Source organism: Panthera uncia, chromosome D1 (genome assembly GCF_023721935.1).
Source record: "Panthera uncia isolate 11264 chromosome D1, Puncia_PCG_1.0, whole genome shotgun sequence".
NCBI classification, from domain to species: Eukaryota; Metazoa; Chordata; class Mammalia; order Carnivora; family Felidae; genus Panthera; species Panthera uncia.
Genome location: NC_064808.1, coordinates 43,039,130 through 43,062,033, shown reverse-complemented (window position 1 = coordinate 43,062,033; position 22,904 = coordinate 43,039,130). Strand labels below are relative to the sequence as shown.

Genomic DNA, 22,904 nt, shown 5'->3' with positions numbered 1-22,904 from the left:
GAAATGTAACAGCTGAAATTGTCTTTGTTCAGAATGTAGGAGACAGTGTCGTCTAGACTTTCAGGAAAGATAGAGAATGACATTTTCGGAACACATCAAAATATATTTTTAAATTCTTTTTTTTCCCCTTCAGGAAAGGGATTTGACATGCTTTTCTGATTTGAATTTGGTTGATCTATAAATGGCTTCCATCATTTGATACAAAACTAGAATCAAATGAGCCATTGAGAAAAGTTACTGAAAATGCCATTAGTTCTTTCTTACCTTAACATTAATATTAGCACCACCACTGACAACACAATAACTAACATTTATGGAGTGGCTTCTAAGTATGTTCTGTGCTCCTGACATGCATTTTTTGGATTTAATTCTCAGAGCAACCCCACGAGGTATGCATTATTATTAATGACAATTTTTCAATGGAGACACTGAGGCACAGAGAGTTGGGGAGACTCACCCAAAGCCACACAGCCATAGGTGGCCGGGCAAGGATCTGACATGCCTCAAACCTGCTCTCCTCACCATTGTGCTTTTCTTCCAACAGGGCCAGCATTGTGCAGAAACGCATCATTTATTTTCAAGATGAGGGCTCTCTGACCAAGAAACTCTGTGAACAAGGTAAGAACTGCAAGTGGAGGAGGGTCAGGTAAACGGAAGGTGGCTCATTCAGTGCAACCGTCCAGTGGCAGGAATTAGCTGATTGTGCTTTCTGAGTTTCTCCAGGTTCAGCTTCCTCACGTAGCGCTAATTTTTAATCTGGCTGTGTTCTGTAGATAATTGGATCTGCCTTAAGTTCTAATTACTCAGCTTGATTCCCTGGGTAGGAGATGATGTACCTTATATTGGTGTCGTCTTCTTATTTTTGTGAAACAGTGATTATTCTAAAGAGGTTCCTTGGAATAATTCACAGGATTTAATTAAGAAATGCACAATTGTGTACCTTTAAGATGCCTGTAATGATTCTCTGGAATAATCTCTAGAAGAACTTGTGTGGCACCTGGGCAGTATGGGGGCGGGGGATTTTCTCCAAGAAAGACAAGCAGGAGATGGGGTTGCCAAGGGAGCACTGACCTTATGATTCTACCACAGTCAAGGATATGGTCCATTGATTTGCAAGCTTATTGATGCCCTCTCCTTGGGTTGAAGGCATTCTAACAAAGCTCATAGAGATCAAGTAGATGGGGAGGTCAGAGGAGAGGCCTGGATTCCTATCCAGCCTGGGTTTGAATCCTGCCTCTGCCCTTCCTAGTTATCTGACTTTATATATGTATATAAGCACAGCATCTCTTTGGCACATAGTAAGTGCTGTATATGTAAGTGTTAGCTATTGTTATCTGTATCCGATGCTTGTTTATTAATCCGTCATAAAAAATTAAGACCTTAAATATCTGAATGTGTTTAGAAGTCATTAGATAACTAAATAAAAATAGAAAATGTTCTACGATTATACAGCTTGACTGTCTCATTTCTATTAATTTTTGCAGAATTTTTATTTGCATCTAGAGCAATTGGCATTTTGCGAAGAAATAATTTTCTCAAATTCTGGCAAATCATAAGCTACTAAGAAAAAGAAAGGTTGATAAAGGTCTTCTGGGAAAATAATAATAATAGCTAATATTTTTCAAGCGCTTGCTATATGCCGGGCACTATTCTAAGCATTTCACATGCCTTGCTCATGTGATCTGCACAAATATATCATCCCCATTTTATAGATGAGAAGCTTGAGACACAGAAAGTTTTAAAAGCTCACTTAGAATCACAGCTAGTGGTCAAGGGCAGAGTTTGGACCTTAAAGCCACTGCCTTTCCATTGAAGGGACTGTGTCTCAATTCATTATTGCCTTTGGTAGATCAAAGTGTACCAAAGCATAGCTCCCTATGGATGAGCTGGAGCAGAAACTAGGTCCTATGTGGAAGATGGTTCAGAAAGCATGAAAAAAGCAAAGGGAGAGAATTGGATGCTTTGCAGTGGAGACATACCTGTCATAGGGGCCAGAGAACTGGAACCCGAGGTCCCTGGTCAGCTTCCAGGTGGACATTTCCACACACGGCTTTGGGGACTTTCCTTTTCATATTTAATTGTCCATAGGGTCACTCAGCCTTTTTCCGAACAGAGGACACCTTGACTGTCAAGTCCCTTGGTTCATAAAGGACCAATCCCATTCCTGCCCTGTCTCTATGAGATGACACCAAGGTCCTGTGGGTTAGAGTTAGGGTGTTCTGGAGCACACATTTACAAGCCACCTCTTGGTCTACACCCACAGATGGCTAATCACAGCCACTGTGGTATGATTTTGTTAGTTTGACATTCAGAGGACAGACTTATTTCTCAGAATTGAGGGTTCTTAGGAAACACTTCTCTGTCACCCTTGCATACTGACAGCAATCATTAACTACCGTGCACTTGCCAAAGCCTCAGCCCTGATGTTGTGTGAAGCCATACAAATATGCTAAGTTCTGCAGTTACAGTGTCAATCCAATGGTGTGCAAGTCTCTATTGGTTATCACTTCCGAAGCAGAGATCCTATCAAAATGACGAAACATGCATATGTATAAAGAAACCGTTTTCCATCAGCAACTTGGTGGACAAAAAATAAAGGTCCCGCAGGCCCTGGGCTGAAGGATCATTACATGCAGTTGTGGACAATCCCCCCCCCCCCCCCCCCACCTGAGGCAGCAGACCTATGAGGAAATCCAACAGTTAACAAAGCAGATCACATTAAGAAAGTCTTTAATTGATAAGCAGAGAGCAAAGGGATTTCTCTTAACTGTGTATGCCTACTTAATTATCTCCAGCTCTTTCATTAAGGTCTTACATTCTTTCTTGCTTGGTAAGTCAAATCAAATCCATCAAGGAAGGGGGGGAAAGAAACTAGTGTCTTATTTTTTCTCAGTTGAAGCTGTTCATCCATGGGGGAAAAATTAACAACAGCGAAGATAAAAGGCACTGGCAATCATTATTTTTTAAAAGAAACATAAAACATTAAGTTACTTACAATTAGGAACAGAGAAACATAAAATATTCAAAAAGGTGACCTATAATAACCACATGCGTGCACATGCTCACTTTAATACCATGTCACAAACGATGGAGAGAGACAGGGAGGGAACTCACAGAAGGGAGGAAACTGTGGGAGAAAAGGGATAAGGAGAAAAGACAGACTAAGGGGAGAGCTAAAAAGGACGCTGATGGATAGAGGGTAGAAATGGGAGAGGGGGCAGCTCAGGAGATCAACATGGCAGGAAGTCATCGATATTGGGTGAGGCTGGCTGTGGTTAGCAGAAGAGGGGTGAGTTGACGCTTGTTCTCACTGCCCTTTGAAAACCCGGTTCATTTTCAATTGGCTTTTCCTCATAGGAAACAGTATGTCTGTTTTTAGTTTCAAACTTAGAAATTTATTTTTTTTAATTGTTTAATGTTTATTTTTGAGAGGCAGAGGGAGAGAAAGGCAGAGACAGAGACAGAGTGTGAGCAGGGGAGAGGCAGAGAGAGAGGAGACACAGAATCCAAAGCAGGCTCCAGGCTCTGAGCTGTCAGCACGGAGCCCAACAGGGGCTCGAACCCATGAGCTGCGAGATCACAACCTGAACCAAAGTCAGATGCCCAACCAACTGAGCCACCCAGGCACCCCAAACTTTATTTTTTTTAATGGAAGCTAATTTTCCTTTGGAACTGTAAGAGGTTTATTATGAGTGTATTCCCCTGAACTCTTGGATATATCTTTAAGTTTACCGTCTATATCTGAAAGCCCTTTTGATCAGGTAAAGCTACCCATTGGCCTTATTTTGGTCTTTTGAGAGATTGCTCCCTCATTTAATAGTGCCTGGTAGCTACAATTATAACCCCAGCATCTATCTCTTAGCTTGGAATCCCTTTTCAAAACTAAATTTAGTTTTTTTACAACATAGTTGGTCATAATAATGGAAATGTAAAAAGAAAAAGTCTTTAGGAGTTACTAACTTATGCTACCTTTCTGAAAATGTATGCAATAAGAATTGTCCCTTAACTATCAAACTGGCTCACCTAGGAATCGTACCTAGGTTTCATGTGCATTAAGCAATGGAGAGTCTGCTCCTAAGCACAGACAATGCGCTGCCCTCTTCCAAACAAAAATAGCCAAACAGTGATTTCTATTTTGGGTGGTTTCAGACCTCTTCTTTGGTGCTGTTTAGAAATCCTGAAGCCATAAAGGCAGGTCATTTTTTAAATGCACCCTTCTTTACTTGAAAAAGCATAAAGAGAAACACATACACACACACACACACACACACACACACACACACACACAAATTACTCTCATTGATAACTTATGCAGACATGTCCAGCAGAAGGTCCTCTTCCGGGAGTGATACAGTACAAAGATTAAGAGCATGGGTTCTGGACTCCAAAAGACCTGAGCTCCGGTTCTGCCTGAAACACCTCCTATCCCTGTGACCTTGGGCTGGTTACCTAACAGTTTACTGATCTGCAAAAGGGTGTTAACTGGAGTACTTACCTCCTAGGGTTGCTAGGATGAAATAAGACAATGTACGGACATACAAGGACTCTCTACAACGTAGTGATTATTATAATATTTCATGCTTTCATCTCCATCCTAGAACCCAGAGTTCATTTCTTCTACCCATCACTGATTTTCTGTGTTCGAACCAAATGAACCCAGTGAATTCCACAAGGAAGACTTGTACAATGCTCTTCCTGGCGCTCAAAAAGATTTTTATACTGTCATTGCTCTTTATATAATATTGACGAAAAAATGTCCAACTTGCCAAAGGAACCTTTATGTTAATATCACTAGAGAAACTGAAGAAAAAGCAGTTGAAGCAAGCTGCATCTGTAGTCATTGTTTTCGTCTTGCAAGAAGCTGAACAGACTAAAAGCAACAATGCACGGTTAGGGATGTGGGCTTGACTATCAGAAACACTGAATTTATTCACGTAATCTCTCTTTCCCCACTTATCAGCTATTGACAGATAAAAATGGAGGCAGAGAGGGAATCTTGTTAAGTTTTTCCTGGCTGCCTCTATGCTCAGAAGTAAACCTGAACTTACGAACATTTTCCTAAGTCTCTGAAAGCTTGGTAAGAAGGGATGTGACTATATATGCATTTTAAAAAATAATTTCCAGCAATCTTTTATGTCTCTCTACTTGTTCTCACTGCTCTTCTGCAAAGCTGCTCCTTCTGTCCTGGCAATTTGACCCCAGCAAACATTTCTTAGAGAAAACACACACGTGCATATTCCTCTTAAAATTTAGTGGAAAAATTGTATTGTGGAAAGAAAGGATAACTGAGAAAGTTTCATCCCTGGTTTCCCAAATATTCTGCCTTATTGGTCCCACAGGTCTCCTCACATTGTTAGAGCAAAAGTTCTGAGTCTTTTTTATTTGTAAAATACAATTACTATCCTTAGAGGTATATAAAAATCCTTTATAAACCCAAGTACTGGCCTGGTTCAGAGTGTTATTAATCAGTGAAAACTGCACCTTATCTTCTTTTCCCAAGTATGAAGGACAGGACAAGACAAGATGGCGCTGCCTTATAAGTAACCCATATTTGCTTCCTAACTTAGTGACTCTCCTAACTGTTTCAGATTCCATGTTTGATGGGGTGACGGACAAACCAATTCTAGACTGCTGCGCCTGTGGAACCGCCAAGTACAGACTCACATTTTATGGGAACTGGTCCGAGAAGACGCACCCCAAGGATTACCCTCGTGAGTAGAGTAGCTACTTCATGGATTGGGGGAAGGTGTGTGGTGAAGTTCTGTCTGGCTGTGGGATACACCAGCCAAAGTGTCTCAGGTCTGCTTGCTTTTACCAACTGACTCATGAAATGCACATTCCCACAAAGTGAATTCATTGAGGCTAGCCGATAATACTGTTTTGCTTTTTGCTTCTTTGCATAACGTTGTTCTGATCTGTGATTTAAAAAAAATATTCCTAAGGTCATGCTGCTTATCTTCAGGTCAAATATTTGGTAACATCAGTCCCCGCAAAGTGGCTTTCTCCACGAATTATACAATAGATCTATATGTGCTGGGAATAGCTGGCAAAAGGGGCCTGCTCTTGACTCCACAGATCAAGGTCAACAAACGTTCGGCATCCTCAAACGTAATGGTGGTCTATCTGCACACCCTTTCTCTACTGATTCCAGATACCACCCTAGAATCCCTCATGACACCATGCTCCAGAGAGCCAAAAGCAATCCATGAGAGTTGTCAGGAGGCCCCAAACTTGCCATTTTGGAGTAGATCCTTAAGCAGGACCCTACCAACTCCCTTTTCTCTTGTCATTGTCTCAACAAACGCCTAGCATGTGCCAGGCACTGTGCTAAGCTCTAGCGATATTCTGGTGAACTAAAAGAGACATGACCCACATTCTCGTGCAACTCAGAGATTAGTGGGGAGACAGACACTAATCAAATAACCACACACAAAACTGTGAAAATTCTAACAACGAATAGTGGACCTACTGGGTGCCGAGCATTGTTACATATGTCACGTCATTTAACCCTCAGAATAACCTGTTTTTGTGGATGAGCTCACTGGGTATCAGAGAGATGTCATGACTTGCCCACAATCAGATGTAAGTTAGTGGCGGACCCAAAATTCGAAAAGGGGTTGTTGGCCTCCTTGTCCTGCCTCTCAATTGGACTCTGCCTTTAAGACCCAGTGACGCTCATTCTCGCTAACTGTGGGTGGCAGGATGTTGGTGTGGCTCAGTGGGTGGCACTGAGCATGATTTTTCTGTTCATTGTCTGTTTTATTTTTCATTTCGCTCTGGAGTCACCACAGCTGGGCAAAATGAGTGAGACTGGAAGAAAGGGATTCAAAGGAGGGACTGAAGTCCGCCACTAAAGACGGGGAGCAAAGGGTCCGTGGTTGGGACTTAAGTAGACCTGCTCCAGACCAGAGCCTCCGTGCTCCCCAAGCAGCCCACCCAGCGGGTACTTGGCAGAACTAAAGACCTATTGTTTAGCTTTACCCGCATGTAATCAGGACTTGGGATCTTAGAAGCTCCTTACTAGTTTCTTCTTCTCACTCTGGGATGCAGCTTGATCTGCTTCAGCTGGTGTGGGAGACCTGCGTGAACAAAGTTGGAATCTGCCTGGCGGGGAAGAAACCACTTGGAACAAATATGAAGGATAAAAATTTCCTCCAGTGCCAGCCCAGAGGAAATAAAATGTTAAGGGCCCATCACTTAACTTTCGTAATCCTAAGGAGCTTCTTGCTCTTTTCTAGTCTGACGCTGTTATTTCCCAGAATTCAAACAAACAAAAACAAATACAAAAAAAAAAAAAAAAAGGCACAGACCATTGTTTCTGGGTCTTCGGGCCAAATCAAGTACAAATCTATATCAGGTTTCAGTGAAGTTGTTGGGAGTTTCTTAATAAATAAAGCAGACGTGTTCTAGATCCCTCAGGATTGTTCCAGTGTCACATGTCAGCGTGTCTTAATTTTTGGTTGGAAAAATTTTGTCACTATGTACAGAGGAGCGTGATCACATCAGACTGTGATTGTTTCTTCAGGAGTCTTCTCCATCACAGAGAGAAGTCCTTCAGGACTAAAACCATGACATTCTCGTCTTCCATTTAGTGCCTTGGGAGTGGCTTCCCAAGTACTGTGTGCTGATTGCTGAACTCAGTAGCATCCACTATGACCTGGGAGGCAGGTTTCTAGACCACATCTAGTCACTATGGCCAACACTGATGAGGAATTGTAGGCCAGACCTTCCTTGGAGGGACAGGATGGACTTGTATACTCAGAGGATTGGAGCCAATCGAAAGGGCACAGAGAGGGTCTAATAAGGACTTTGAAAATTCAATGTTGGCAAAAGTGATTTCTACTAATCTTAGGTAACAGATGATTTCCCTTTGGCAGCTCCAGGGATGACTTTGTCTTGATTAATCCACCCTTGCCATTAAGCCCAATTAAGCCATGATGCTTCCCAACAATAGTAGAAACTGATAGTTATCAAGTCTCCCTTCTCTTTATTAATTACTCATCCAAAATACCCCTTTCTCCACAATGATCTCAGAGCAGCAATTCCTAAGCTTTTTCATTTCAAGATGCTTTTTACATGCTTAAAAATTATTGAGAACTTCAATATCCTTTTGCTTATATGGGTATTTTGCAATATTCACCAAATCAAAAATTAAAACAAGTTTAAAAATATTACTTATTAATTAATTTAAAACATAACATATAATGAATTACCAATAATAAACTCATTACATGTTAACATATTTTATGTAAATAGCTATATTATCTAAAACAAAAGAAATTTAGTAAAAGAGCGTCATTGTTTCACATTTTTGCAAATCTCTTTAATATCTTGCTTAATTCAAAGACACCTAGAGTGTCATATCTGCCTCTGCATTCTCCCTGTTGTGGTATGTTTCTTGGTTGAAGTATATGAGGAAAATTCTATCTCACCCAAATATGTAGTTGGAAAAGGGAAGAATATTTTAATAACTTTTCCATTAATTACAGATAATCTTCGTTGATACTACACCAAAACTCTACAAATGGTAGTTTCTTTTTTTTTTTTTTTAATCTTTATTTATTTTTTTTTTTTTTTTTTTTTTTTTTTTTTTCAACGTTTATTTATTTTTGGGACAGAGAGAGACAGAGCATGAACGGGGGAGGGGCAGAGAGAGAGGGAGACACAGAATCGGAAACAGGCTCCAGGCTCTGAGCCATCAGCCCAGAGCCCGACGCGGGGCTCGAACTCACGGACTGTGAGATCGTGACCTGGATGAAGTCGGACGCCTACCCGACTGCGCCACCCAGGCGCCCCTTTATTTATTTTTCAAAGAGAGAGAGAACACAAGCAGGGAGGGGCAGAGAGAGAGGGGGACAGAAGATCCGGAAGCGGGTTCCGTGTTGACAGCATAGAGTCCAACGCGGGGCTGAAACTCATGAACCACAAGATCATGTCCTGAGCTGAAGTCTGACACTTAACTGACTGAGCCCCACAGGCCTCCAACACTCCTCCTTTCTTAAAGGATAATTACAGTGTAGAATATGAAAAACTATCAGTGAACTTGTACTCTGTTATATTAAAATACATTGCTTTGCACTTTGGAAGGATCTTTTACAAGCGAATGATTTTGTAACATCATACGTTGGTCATTTAAAAAACCTTGGCTTACTGAGTTATGCCGATGGTCCAGATGTTGAGACATTGCATTGTACAATCTCAGAAATCGCATTCATTAATATCACTTTCAGAAAAGTGCTGAAGTATTGGAAAGCTATCAAATTCATAGTAACAGACACAAGTTTTCCAAAATTCTAAGGTTTGCTTGAAAGTTCAAATTTTATCATTGGCAACAGATACTGTCAGTTGTTTTCCTTGAAATGACAGGCTCTCTTCATTTTTGAGAACACGTCTGCCACATTCTCCAGTCTGAATAACCATAATTTGTCTGTCACTTGTTCTTTCTTTTTTTTTATTAATTTTTTTTTAATGTTTATTTATTCTTGAGAGAGAGAGAGAGAGAGAGAGAGAGAGAGAGAGAGACAGAGTGTGAGCAAAGGAAGGGCAGAGAGAGAGGGAGACACACAATCTGAAGCAGGCTCCAGGCTCTGAGCTGTCAGCACAGAGCCCGATGCGGGGTTTGAACTCACGGACCGCGAGATCATGACCTGGGCCGAAGTCAGACGCCTAACCGACTGAGCCACCCAGGCACCCCTGTCATTTGTTCTTTCAAGTAAAAGTGATGTTTAGGAAAATAAACGTGTCCAGTGACCTCCAGAAATGCAGAAGAGCATTTATTTACACACGACAATCACAGCACCTGGGTATCTATGCAAGTGCTTTATGCACTGTTTCTCATTTAGTCACATGGAATAGGAAAACAATGTGTACTCAGAAGGTACAGAGGTTTCATAAAATTAACACTTTGTAGTGTTTCATCTAAAACATTCTTCAGTGAAGCTGGCTCTTTAAACGGTTTGCTGTGGGTCCTTGCATTGAGGAGCACACTGCTGACAGGTCGAGGCCACTGCTTTGATTGGCACTAAGTGACAGCAGTTTCCTTCAGCACCACTTTTGCACCATCAGGGTGAATGTCAACATGTTGCAAGAGGCAAATGTCTTCGTATTCCTATGAAAAGAGTTTGCACCTCACAGGTCCCCTGCAGGGGCCTCAGGGTGCCCAGAGGCCTGGAGGCCACACTTTGAGAGCCTCCGCAATAGGGTAACAGAGCAACCTAGGGTGTCTGACCTTCAGTTTGGGGTAACTTGCCCTTGAGAATTCGCATCAGGCTCTACAAGAGGATTGGGCAATGCCCTTGTGTTTTGTACCATCTTCTCAACCACTATACAAGATGGTTTGTTCCAAATGCTGTTTCTGGGGTTCCACTTCTTAGAGAACCAAGTACTCTGCATTCATGACACCCCCACCCCACCCCGGGAGAGGCTAGGTGAGGTGAAATAAGGAAGGGCAAGGGGATGGACGGCCCCAGTGACTTCTGACATTCCCTCTCTATTGTGATGCCATAAATCTCTGCTGGCCATCTGGAAATGGCAAAATCCTTTTAAAATACCCCCAACTGGGTAGTACCTAGAAATCCATTTTAAGGCTGAATCATGCAAGTTATACCTCCTAATTTTATAAGTGGAAGCAAAAAAAAAAAACCACCTGAAGCACAAAGTTAAGGGCTCAGATCACATAGCCAGAGAGTTTCAGAAACAAAATCAAAGCTCGGATCTCCTGATTCCCTTTTGCCTCTTCTGGGGGCTGTTGCAAGTCTGTCTTCTCTCTTCTGCAGTGAAATTAAATGCCTTATACACAAAGCATCTTTTAAGCGTCTGCTGTACCAACGTGGACTCAACGGATACCAAATTCCAAACAGCTTTGCCCTACTGTACAAAGACCTACTCTGGAGAGATCCTAACTGAGAAGTCAGAAAGAGAAGGTCTGGATTCACTGACCCTGGACAGAGTTCCAGAACGCTGGAGTGTTGGGAGAAGTGCAAGCCCCACCCACCCCCCAGCCTACCAGTGTCTGTCTTCAACAGTGCCCAGAAGCTTTCCAGGAGGTTGTGTCTTTTATAGGAACATGGTGACCGGACAGGGTAACCTCAGAGATGTCCAAAGGGGTTGGAGCCATGTTCATTCTTGGCCAGGGGATCGAGAGTCGCCTAACAGATGCTGATTCTCTTTGCTCCCTTGCTCTAAAGACAGCTCCTAGGTTCTTTGACAAGTGCCTCCACCCTGTAGAGACTCTGTAATGTCCCTTGACAATGTGAACAGCATAACTTCCCCCATTTTTGATATGGTATCGGTTTTAACACTGCTTAACAAATACATATTGATGAAAAGAACATTTTTTCCAGGAGCCAATTATTTTTTTTTTCATTTAACGACACATTGCCTAAAATATGAACTTGGCCACTGGGAAATATACTCTACAGAATCAAAGTTAATTTCACAATGAAACTCAGCCATATTTTCCATTGGGTCATGTTACTTAAAAATTCTTAGTTATTAAATCTAATCACATCAAAGAACACCACTCCAACCTTTGGCAACTACTCTCATTTCTTCCTATGTACATCCACATACAGGGTTTCACATTTGGAAACATTGCATCCTACTTTGTGCATTTGGCTTGGTTTCCATAGTTCTAATTTGTTATATCAGCTTGGTCTAAACCACTTATCTAACTGTCATTTTACTGAACATCTAGGTGATGTCAGGATTTTTTGCTAACATAGAAAGCACTACAATAAAAAAGAAAGAAAGAAAAAAAGAAAAAATGTAATAAAGTCTTCTTCCACCCTTCCTCCTTTTTTTGAATCATTTCCTTGAAATAATTTCCCAAGAGTAAGACTACCAGATCAAAGGATATGGACTTTTTTTGACTCTTGAGACATTTTGCTAGATTCTTCTCCAAAACATTTGTATCAGTTCACCATGTAACCAATAGTGAGTAAATATATCTCTTTCTCCCCGGCCTCCTCGGCATTTAACTAAACATTTTCCGTTTGGGTTTTGCCAATTTATGGTTATAACAAATTAATCTTATTATCTTAAATTGGCATTGGTTTAATTAATAACATACTGGAATCTTGCTTCATGCCTATTGTATTTGCCTTTAAAACCACTAGGGCATTGACAGGAATCAAGTCTGATTTTGCCCATTATCTCTCCAGGACCTAGCTCATTGTCTGGCACACTGAAAGCCTCTAAAGAAGAAAGAAAGAAGGAAGGAAGGAAGGAAGGAAGGAAGGAAGGAAGGAAGGAAGGAAGGAGGGAAGGAGAAAAGGAAGGGGAAGCAGTTATGAGCAAGGAAGAGAGTGGAGGGAGATGAACAATGAGAAGGCACTGAAGAGGCTGGGGCAGGAGAGAGAGGACCCTATGTGGCTGCTAAGTGGGGAGCAGATTAAATGGTGCTGGTGGCTATTGGGAAGGTGGATTAGGAGGATATTACAGTGATGGTGCTAGCTCAGACTAAGGCAGCAGACATGTGATAGAATGAATGAATGGACTTGAGATATCTTTTAGAGGTAGATTCTGTCATGGATTCAATGTGGAGGAGTGACAGAGGAAAACATCAAAACTGATGAGCCAGGTTTCTGGCTTGGAAGAAGAAGTACTCTTTCTTCTTAAAATATTCTTCAGTGTTATTGTCTATTTTTATAAGTGATTGTGAAATCATTTTATCAAATTCTGTAAAGGATTCTGTCAGAATTTTAAATGGGATTACATTGAATCCCTAAATTACTTTTGGAAGAATTGTTAGCTTTATAATATTTAGCTTGCTCACTTTCTTCCCATTTATGAATAAGATGATTTGTGGGTTTCCACGGCTCAGTGTCTAGAACGGTGATGAGTCATAGGTGGACCATAGGTCTCCTCTAGATCTAACTTCAGAAGCAAAATGAAACATTTAACAAAAAATCCCACTCCTTCCTACCATCACAGGGAAATTCCTCTCTGAGCCCATCAGCGCCCCCCAGTGGAGCGACCACCAGGCTGAGTATGAATAGAGTACATCACCCGGTATTAGAATTTGGTACCAAGTACAAGTGTAATGATACACAGTTTCAGTGAACGATGGGGCAAAAGAGAAAGGAATAAATAACTTCTTTCCCGCTTTTTCTCCTCTCTTCCCTCCATCTGTCTGGGAAGTCTTACTGCAACAACTCGCTGTTTTCTGCACTGGGAATAGGGAAGGAAAGTCAGTTAGTCTGGTCTTCCAGCTAAACGTGGCAGGTTGAATGCAAACATTAATTTATGATCTTTCCTTAGATTCCGTAAAGATAGCACTAGGTGAATAAAAAATAAATAAACTCACAAAACAAGAAAAGAGGAAAGAATACATACACCATACAAGAGATACTGCCAAAATCTGGGAAGCTGGACTAGTGGCAACCGTCAGCAGAGCAAAGAAAGATGGAGCCAGTACCCCCAGAGAGGGCGACACATAAGAACCAAGACAACTAATTGCACGGAACACAGGAATAGCCTCAGGAGCCAAGTGTTCAGCACAATGAATGGAAAGCATAACATCGTAAAATATTAGAATAATGGGAATGGGAACAACCCTAAAAGCATCCAGAGAAACAGACAACAAGCAAAGAATCAGGCCTCTTTAGAACAACACAAAAGCTATAAAACAATGGGGTGATGCCACATTTCAGACTTAATGGTTATAAATTCTGAGGCGGGGGGGACCCTTTTTGCTCAGCCTGGAGACCAGGCTAAGATAGAGCAGCTTCTATCTCCATGTGCTGGTTGGGTTTCTTTCTGGGTCATTTTTTCATTGAAGTTTATTTTGTTTTGGTAAGAAAGTAGGTAATAGAATATTTCTACTTTTGTATTTACAGAATTTGTTCTGTTTGTTTTTTTCATGGCCTTATATATGTTTACTTGAGAAAGACTTTTTTCTTATTCCATCTTATTCCATCTTATTCCATCTTATGGCATCTTATTCCAACGTGCCGAAGGATACGTTATTTATTTCATGGCACGTGAGTGTCCTTGGTCCATTCAAGGCCCCTCTGGCTTTATTTGTTTTTGTTACATTCCATTTACCCCACATATGATTACTGTCATAATAGAATCTTTCTGCCATCTTATTTTATATTTCCTGATTATAATTTCTTTTGTTTCTTCATTTAACCACTTCTTTTCTTTCCATTGCCTGCATTAGGTTTTCTTCTGCTGGTTTAAACATTATTTGATTCATTTTGTTTTTGTTGTGCTTGTGGTGGTCGCCTTTAATTTAAAACACATACTTATGCTGATTTATCTGCGTTGATTTCATAAACATTTCAATATTTGTCTTCCCCTGAACAAAACAAGAATGCTGGCATGCTCTCAGATTCCTTTGGTCTCTACCATCCCTCTCTACCCAAGCACACATTCATATCGATTATTTTCTAGGATGGCTGTTGATCTCTCCTTTATTTCCATGTCTCTGGTAGTCCCAGTCTCTGTGTTTCTGAAGTTTCCCAGTGTTGAGCTCAGAGGAGTGTGGAGTGGGTACTTAGTTCACCATCTCATCAGGAAACAGCAAGAAACTTGCAGGGGTTTTTGTTTACAGTTTTCAATCCATTTAATTCTTGGCAATATCTATGCTTCCTGCTATATTATGGTAAGTTTAATTATGTTTTTTCAGGCTGTACTACTTTATCATTTCTTCTTAATTGTTCATATTCTGATAATGGGGTCTTAACACCTTGATCTAAAATTGTATACTTATCATTTCTCCTTGATTTTTAACAGATTGTTTTCTATTTTTGCTGTGTCTTTGGAACCTGTAGACATAATGGTCATTATACCCTCATTATTAGCTTTGACTTTCAACATTGCATAATTAATGTAATTAGCTGGCTTTAATAACTTTTGCCTTAAATTCAGTCGTGGCTGAAACCCCACCTGCTTTTCCTTCACTTTAATTAATTTATCTTTTCAGTGTTTTTTAAATGTGTTTTTTTCTTATTTTTATTTTTAATTTTTTTTTTTCAACGTTTTTTATTTATTTTTGGGACAGAGAGAGACAGAGCATGAACGGGGGAGGGGCAGAGAGAGAGGGAGACACAGAATCGGAAACAGGCTTCAGGCTCCGAGCCATCAGCCCGGAGCCTGACGCGGGGTTCGAACTCACGGACCGCGAGATCGTGACCTGGCTGAAGTCGGACGCTTAACCGACTGCGCCACCCAGGCGCCCCATTATTTTTAGACTTTCTAAGCCTTTTAAGGATTTTCCAGTAAATTATTGTATTTATCCAAAAATGCTTTCGCATTTTTTTTTATTTTTTTATTTTTTATTTTTTGGTTTTGGGATTTTTTTGGGTTTTTGTTTTTGTTTTGGCCAGGGTGCTCCATTCTTCAGATCTGTCTTCTTTTGCATCTTTTCCTGTCTCTGCTCTGAATGTTTCCTCCTAGTGCATTTTTCTGTTTAGTTCCCTATAGCATCCCGTTGCACGCTGTACCTGTGTTATCATTGTTTGCTCCTTCACACTCCTTCCTCCCATAATGAGCTCTCCTGAAATAGGTGTATTTAAAAAACAGATTGCAACTATTCTCTGACTTCTGTGTTTATTCTCATTTCATTCCACAGTTTACTGCTTCCACGGCCCCACCCCCACCTCACCCTGCACCCAGGTTCTTAATTCAGAGTTCTGCTCTCATACAGCCAAACATTTTTAATAGTTTAAAATCATTTCTCCCCCTTTTACTCCTCTTTCCTTGAGTGATGATTATGACTGCTATTTCTGAAACTTTTGCCTCAGACTATTTTATTGGCATTTAAATGGGACTTGAAATTGGAAGGTTCCGGCCTCTCGTGCTGTCTCCCTCCTGGAAGTCCACAGACGATTTCTTGGGCATACCCTTTGCTAAATAAGACATGCCTGCACTGGATTGACCATAGACTATTATATATTATATAAAGTATTACTGTCCTTGTGTCTATCAAGGTAAAGTCTCATTACCAACGATAGAGGTAAATTAATTTATTGATAACTTATTTGCCATTTACTCCTGCTGGTTGGCGGTTCAAAGAGCATATGGCTCCTGCGTCTCGTTCATGAAGCTTAAATGGCCACCTGTTTGGAACTGATTTGAGGAGGAAGAAAGATTGGATTCATTGGCAAGTCATGGATCAGTTATTATGTAAGCTCTAATGCCGCCAGTTCCCCTGGCAAAATGGATGTGATTAACATTTAAGTATGACACCAATCCATGCATTTTTCATGTAGGATTTCCTTCAGACCTCTTTGCTGATACCTGTTTGGTGATTCCAAGAAATGCATACTTTAACAATAAAGACTTCATTTTCCCTTTGCATGAAGATACTCTAAACTCTGAAAAGCTTTATGAAATTATAGGAGAGGGAATATACAAAGTCCATTAACCAACAGCATTGTGTGTGGTTACCCAGGAATTTGCACACAAAACTCGGCTACAGCTAATGGCGTTTATGTGCCTAAGTTTTCCAAACAACAGAGCTGAAAAATAGACCCTCAAGAATTGCTTTATGCCAAGAAAGGGCAACTATTTATAATCACGAGTGGGGCTTTTTGCAAAGGTCTGTGCCAGGCACTACAGTCCTGGCAAACCTCCCTCCCAATTTGCAAGAACTCTGCTGTTTGGGGCTGGAAGTAAAGCATGAGTACAAAGAAATCCTTGCAGCTTTTTTCTAGCCTTGGTGAAATTCAGAGCGAAAGAACAAACATATAACAGGACAAAGGATATAGGAAATCACAGCACAAGCAGCCCGGCCTTATTTTTAGTAAAAAGGATTAGTAAGGGCCACCCTGCAGTAGAGCGGATTGCCTGTGATCAGGGAGTAGGATGGTTGTAATCTCTTTACTGTACCGCTGAGTTGATTGATTAAATTAAAAGTTGTGAGTCAAATGCCCCCAGAACCTCTTGGAGTCCTTCGGTCTCTGTATATTCATGTGATCCTAATGACCTTCCATTGGAAGGGAAAAGTGTGCGCTACCTGTAGAGAACACATGAAGAAAGGCTGGAGAGGAAGCTAACCCTTTTCACCACCGCCAGCAAGAGTTTAATTAAACTCTCTCGAACATAATAAGCTTGGTTCAATTTAAGAGCAACATGTGCCATGTTTGCCTGCACATGGAGCTTCCCAGGGTCTTGCAGCTCAAGTGGAAAGAACAATGCGAAGCAGAAGGCTTTCTCTTCACATCTGGCTCCTCAAAATGGGGCTAAGAGGCTTTCTGGAGGCTTTTGCTGACTGGGACAGTTAGTGTTTACAGATGTGAGTAGCTTTCCGTCATTGAATGCAAATTGCATTTGCTTTGTTGCACACACCCTGGGAAAACCAAGAGGAAGAAGAGGAATAATGTTCCTTTATCCGCCCACCCACATTGAGATTCAGGGCACAGTCTTTTCAGGTTTATTGGGTCCCTAAGCAACCTTTGAAGAGAGCTGTACATCTGTCCGCTTGTCCCTACTGCAGCGGACATGGATTCATTTGGCTTTGCTTTTCAAGCCTCTGGTTCCATCTTTGGTCCATTGACTGAACTTTTAGGTAAACATTTCTTGCTTGCAGACCTGAGTGGTTGGTTACCCAGCTCCTGGGCTAATTCTGCCTTCCTCTTACACTTTGTATTTTGAAGGTGAGCTCATCAGAAAAAAAAAAAAAACAAACAAACAGTGAAAGAGGGCTAGTTTTCCACGTGAAGGCTAAAAGCCAGAAAAATAAGCTAACGCAGGAGGTGAGAGAGAGCAGTTTCCTCCTGCAACAGGGAATCTCAGCACCAAATATCAGAACACTGTGAGAGCCGAAAGAGCATTTCTGTGGTGAGAAACACTGTTAAGTCAGGTTTCTCTTGCCCCAAAGACTGGCCAGTGGTCGGTGCTCTGCTAAAAAGCAACGTATACCATGTACAGTGTGAACCATCATGGACCTGAAAGTCAGATCCCACTAGGGGTCTTGAATCTGACATTCACTTACAGGACCGTATGAAAATTGCTTAACCTCTCTGTGCCTCAGTTTGCTCGTTTGTAAAGCAGGGATGATCAAAGCACCTACCTCATGAAGCTGTTTTGAAAATGGGCCAGGATTCAAAGCTAAGTTCCTCTCTATTCATATGGAATAAATTCACCTAGGACCTTGGAAAAGACACCAACTAACCTTTTGAGCTCCCATTTTATGTAATAAAACCAAAATCGACATCACTGGATTCTTGTAGGGGTAGATGAGTTAATATTCTAAAAACCCTTTAAAAAGGCTTGGCATCTAGTGAAAGCTCACAAAGTATTAGTCATGATTATTTTTAAATGAGATAACTCATAGATGGGTTTTTTGCTTAGTACCAGATACACAGCAAGTTCTGTGTTAACCTGGCCAAAATGTGCTTATTTCTGAACTTGTCATTATTCTCACCCACATTTCTGAACCTTAAAATAAGGACTTAGCTCTGATCTCATCTTGAAATCTTGGACATATCCTCTCATCTGATTGGCTACCCTCACCTGGTGAGAACTTCCTGAAGTTTCCACCTGGCCTCTAAATTCTCTCCATGTCTTAGATGGAGAGAGGGCTGGGTTCAAGGTTCATTTTATCCCTAACTTAAATACTGACAAAGATGAATAGCCCCAAGTTTAAAAGTCAAAGATACTTGGAGCACCTGGGTGGCTCAGTCGGTTAAGTGTCCGACTTTGGCTCAGGTCATGATCTGGTGGTTTGTGAGTTCAAGCCCCACATCTGGTTCTGTGCTGACGGCTCGGAGCCTGGAGCCTGTTTTGGATTCAGTGTCTCCCTCTCTCTCTCTGCTCCTCCCCCGCTCACACTCTGTCTCTCTCAAAAATAAATAAACATTAAAATTCAAAGATACTTTACAAAAGACCTCCTACTGCAGATAGCCCAACCAACAGTGAGGAAATAGAGTTTGCATTTGTGACACTTTTCCCTCTCAGCGGGGAACTTAATAACAAATACAACATACATTTCACAATCAGCCAGGCAAACACATGGAACTAGTCAGCTAATCTTGATTACAAGTTAGTATTTACTGACTTGTGTTTTTGTAAATAAGCTAAGGGAAGTAAACAGAGTTTGAGATTTATGTGTTCTGTAATTTCTGTTGATCAAGATCAGTTTTACTTGGTTTCTCTCCCCTCTCCCCATCTCCCCCTACAAGCCCACACAAAAAAATTCTTAGGTGGGATTTGCCTCAGAGTATACAAGGCCTGAGCAGCACCTACCTAGACAAGAAGCAAAGCTGGGATGAGATAAGGAAACCACCTAGCTGTTAAGCTCAAAGACTCCTGGGGTCCACAGCATCCCTTGTAATGACATCAAGGAAATGTCACATAGGACACACTCTAAACCCTCTCTAAAGTCTACCTCAGTTCAGTGCATCTTACTTCCTTTAATCCATAAAAGATGGAAAAATCTCTCATATTCTCCTCAATTTGGGGGCATGCAATGATAATTAGCATCTTCAGCGTACTGTGTATATTAGAAATAACATTGGCCAAACTTCCTATATGATCCTTTCCCTTACCTCCTCTTTCCTGTGTTCTCTTTGCTTTTCCTCACCTTCTACCATAGTTTCATGCTAGACCCCTGGAGAAGAGCATTGGAGTTGGTTGGGACCATCACTGTGTCCCCAGCTCCACCACAGTGTCTGATATAGAGCTAGCGTTCAATATGTGTTATTCAATGGGCTTGCTACAAACATCTTCTCCATTAAAAAAAATAATCGTAACTACTTAAAACAATCACAAGAAGGGGAAACGCGTCTATGCTAAAAATCTTATTAAGGTTACTCAGAATTCATATACACAAAACTCTGCTGGAGCCAACAGCATTTATGTGCTTAAAGTTTTCCAAACAATGAGTGGAAAATATACCCTGAAGAATTGTTTATGCCAAATAAGGCTGACTATTCATGGTCATGACTGAAATTGCTGCGTGTTTTCTGCCAGCCACTGCATTCCTGCCAAATATCCTCCCAATTTGCAAGGATTCTTGGGCTTCACGTTGGAAATCAACCAGTAAAATGCCTCTCCAACCCAACTTACATGGGTCTTATTCTTCATCAGTACTTGCTGAGGCACCCTGCGTAGAGCAACACCCTAACTCTTTGCAATGCTTATTTAGGTTGACACAGTGACGTGGAATTTAATGGGACCACAGATCATGGAAGCAAGTTAACAGAGTTGTGATGTCAGTTTGGGTTCTGAACGCACAACAGTTGGAAATCGGCTCACGCCACTTCCGTGTCAGGAGCACCAGTTGAGAGGTTGCTTCCATCTGAGGTCAGTCAGATGCTTCCATCAGCCAGAGCAAGAGATCAGCTCCGCATCTTGGTAGCTGGTGGGCCAAAACTTGCAGAAAAAATAGGAAAAAAAAAAAAGCAAAAAACTGGCAGACCAAGTCTTAGATTTGCTAATCGTAGCTACTAGGGGGTACATGCTTGAAGAATAACCCACAACGAAGAGCGCTTTCCGGCAAACGTGTTCCTCAAAGGTGAGCCTGCGGAAGTCCTGTGTTCAAATTCAGTTGCAGCACCCCCAGCATTCTGGCACCAGTGATTTTCCTTGTTTGGAAGAATTTTGCAGGAGTTAAGCAACCCATCATTGTCCCACTTCTAACAAGGCCAACACGCCTAATGGTAAAGAGTGGTCTCTGGAACCAGACTAAATCCCTGACACCACCATTTACAGTTCATGAGATGTTAGGCACACCACTTAATTAAGCCCTCTGTGTCTCAGTTTTCTTTTCCATAAAGTGGGAATGATAATAATACGAACTTTACAGGATTCTTGTGAGGAGGAAATGGATTAATATGTGTAAAGAGCTTAGAAGAGTTTGGCATATATTAAGTGTTATATATTTGTTGGCTACTATTGTAAATCATTTCGTGTGATCCAGTCCTTGCCTTGAACTCCAGTTCTCATAAATGGGTCTCAATCTTTAGGCATTCATTGATTCCGTAGATATTTAGGGACTGCCTTCCATCTGGCTGACCTTGCCCTTAAGGTGGCCTTGTTCCCCAGTGAGACTCATGTAGGAGCCCTGGTTGCCCCCAGGCCCCCCACTGGGATGAGGTTCCTCCCTTGCTCCTATCAATCCTTCCAAGCCCTGGAATTCTGCCTCTTAAGCCAGACCTGCTTGCTGCCCAGTGTCTCTGTTCTCTTCAAATAGTGGGAGCTCCCTGGCCTGCCTGCTCACCTCCACTACCAGTCTCTCTGTCTCATCTTTCAGCTCACTGCCTGGTCTGGTCTTGATGCTGGCAGCACCCTGGAAATGTGTTCAAGCAATGAATAAATTATTCAATGCTTTATTTCCCTCCAGGGAAGAACTAGGAAGCCAGACCTTATTGAGTCAAAAGAATTCCTGCTGCCCCTTTACTGCAATAATTTAATCTCTAAGAAGTTCAGGAAAAACAAAAGCAAAAAACAAAAAAACAAAAACCTAAGGAAATACCCCTCTAACCATAAACTATCCCTCTTCATCGAGAGAAAACAGACTTTTCCTGCTCAGAATGGCACAAACAGAACTCTTCCATTTCACCAGAACTCCAGGGAATAATAGGCCACCAGCTGCCACCTTGGGCTGCAGGTTTCGGGAACTTGGAAAGAGGAATTTTCCATCCTGATTATTGCCTTTGCAGTGTTCTCAGCTGCCAGCACATGGTGGTGGGCGTGGGTATGAGCCAACTTTTGTGTTCCTAAATAATAAGGCTGAGATGCTGTCCTCCTTTGCTACAGAACCCTGGACACCCATCTATCAACCAACCCTGGCCACCCATCTATCAACCACCTTGCCTACACGCACCTACTATGTGCAGGCCCTTAAAAAAAATAAGTCACCTCTTCATGTATTTTTTAAAGCATTGGAAGGAAAGCTGATACTCAAGGCAAAACTAAGAAAATTCTCATACTACCAAAGCGGAAGAGACTTGACCGAGGTCATACACCCCAGGAAGGGTAGATCCAGGATTTAATTATGTGAGCCTGGGTTAAAAGACTAATTCTTCAATAGCGCTAAATTTACTGAGACCTGACCAGCCTAATCTCTTGCCTCTCTGTAGCTTTTTTTTTTTTTTTTTTTTGACTCCACACCCATCTTATATTCTCAGATAGCACCCTGCTCATTGTGACCTCTGGGCCTTTGCACAGGCTGTTTGATGGGTTTGCAACATTCTGGTTCACCCCCACCACCTTCATCTGGGTGACTGCTGCCCACCCCACACTTTTGTTCTCAGCTTAATCCCCATTGCCTTGGAAACACTTTTCTATTTCCCTACTCTGGATTAGCAGCCCTCTTTTTTGCTCCAGCCTTTTGGTTATCCTATCATGCCATCTTCCATGCTGCATTGCAGTTGCCTGTTCACATGTTTCATTGCCCTAATATCCTAAGACAGGGCAAAGCCCTTGTCTGGTTTGGCTCAGAACCCCCAGGACCCAGGATTTAGAGCATAACATGTGACCAGTGAGTATTTGTTGAATTAAGAGGAAGCAAGCTCTCTCTCTACCAAGCTGCCTCCCTGACAGGTCAAATCTGAAAATAAAGACACCAGCTTTGCAGTTCCTGGCTAATGGCTCCATGCAGGCTGAGCACCTGACCTGTGATCTTTAAAATATTCTGGGGTAAGCCTTGAGCTCTCACCAATAACTCTTACAAGTTCACAGCTCACCCTTGTCATTGCCCTGTCACCACCCCCATTACATGAGAATTAAATTTTTGATTCCAATACAACGCAGCTCAAGCCTAGGAAAGGCCAGGGTGAGCCTTGAGAGACGGTGAAAGAAAGCTAACATTGCTTCTACCTTCACATCTTCCTTTTTAAAAGTGAACTTTCTTAAAAAATGGTTTTTTAAAGTTTATTTATTTATTTTGAGAGAGGCAGAGACAACGTGAGCAGGAGAGGGGCAGAGAGAGAGGGAGAGAGAGAATCCTAAGC

At 41.6% G+C, this 22,904-nt stretch overlaps 1 protein-coding gene across 5 annotated transcripts in view; it reads left to right on the top strand.

Annotated features, from left to right (window-relative positions):
- SPON1 (spondin 1) overlaps positions 1 to 22,904 on the top strand; it is a 258,574-nt gene that overhangs the window by 106,131 nt on the left and 129,539 nt on the right. For all 5 annotated transcript variants that reach the window (XR_007461763.1, XR_007461762.1, XR_007461764.1 and 2 more), the window contains exons 4-5: positions 545 to 618; positions 5,589 to 5,711. Coding sequence is in view for 2 of the 5 variants with exons in the window: in XM_049649556.1 (XP_049505513.1) it covers positions 545 to 618; positions 5,589 to 5,711 (197 nt within the window). In the remaining 3 variants the exon portion in view is untranslated. The remainder of the gene's footprint in view (positions 1 to 544; positions 619 to 5,588; positions 5,712 to 22,904) is intronic.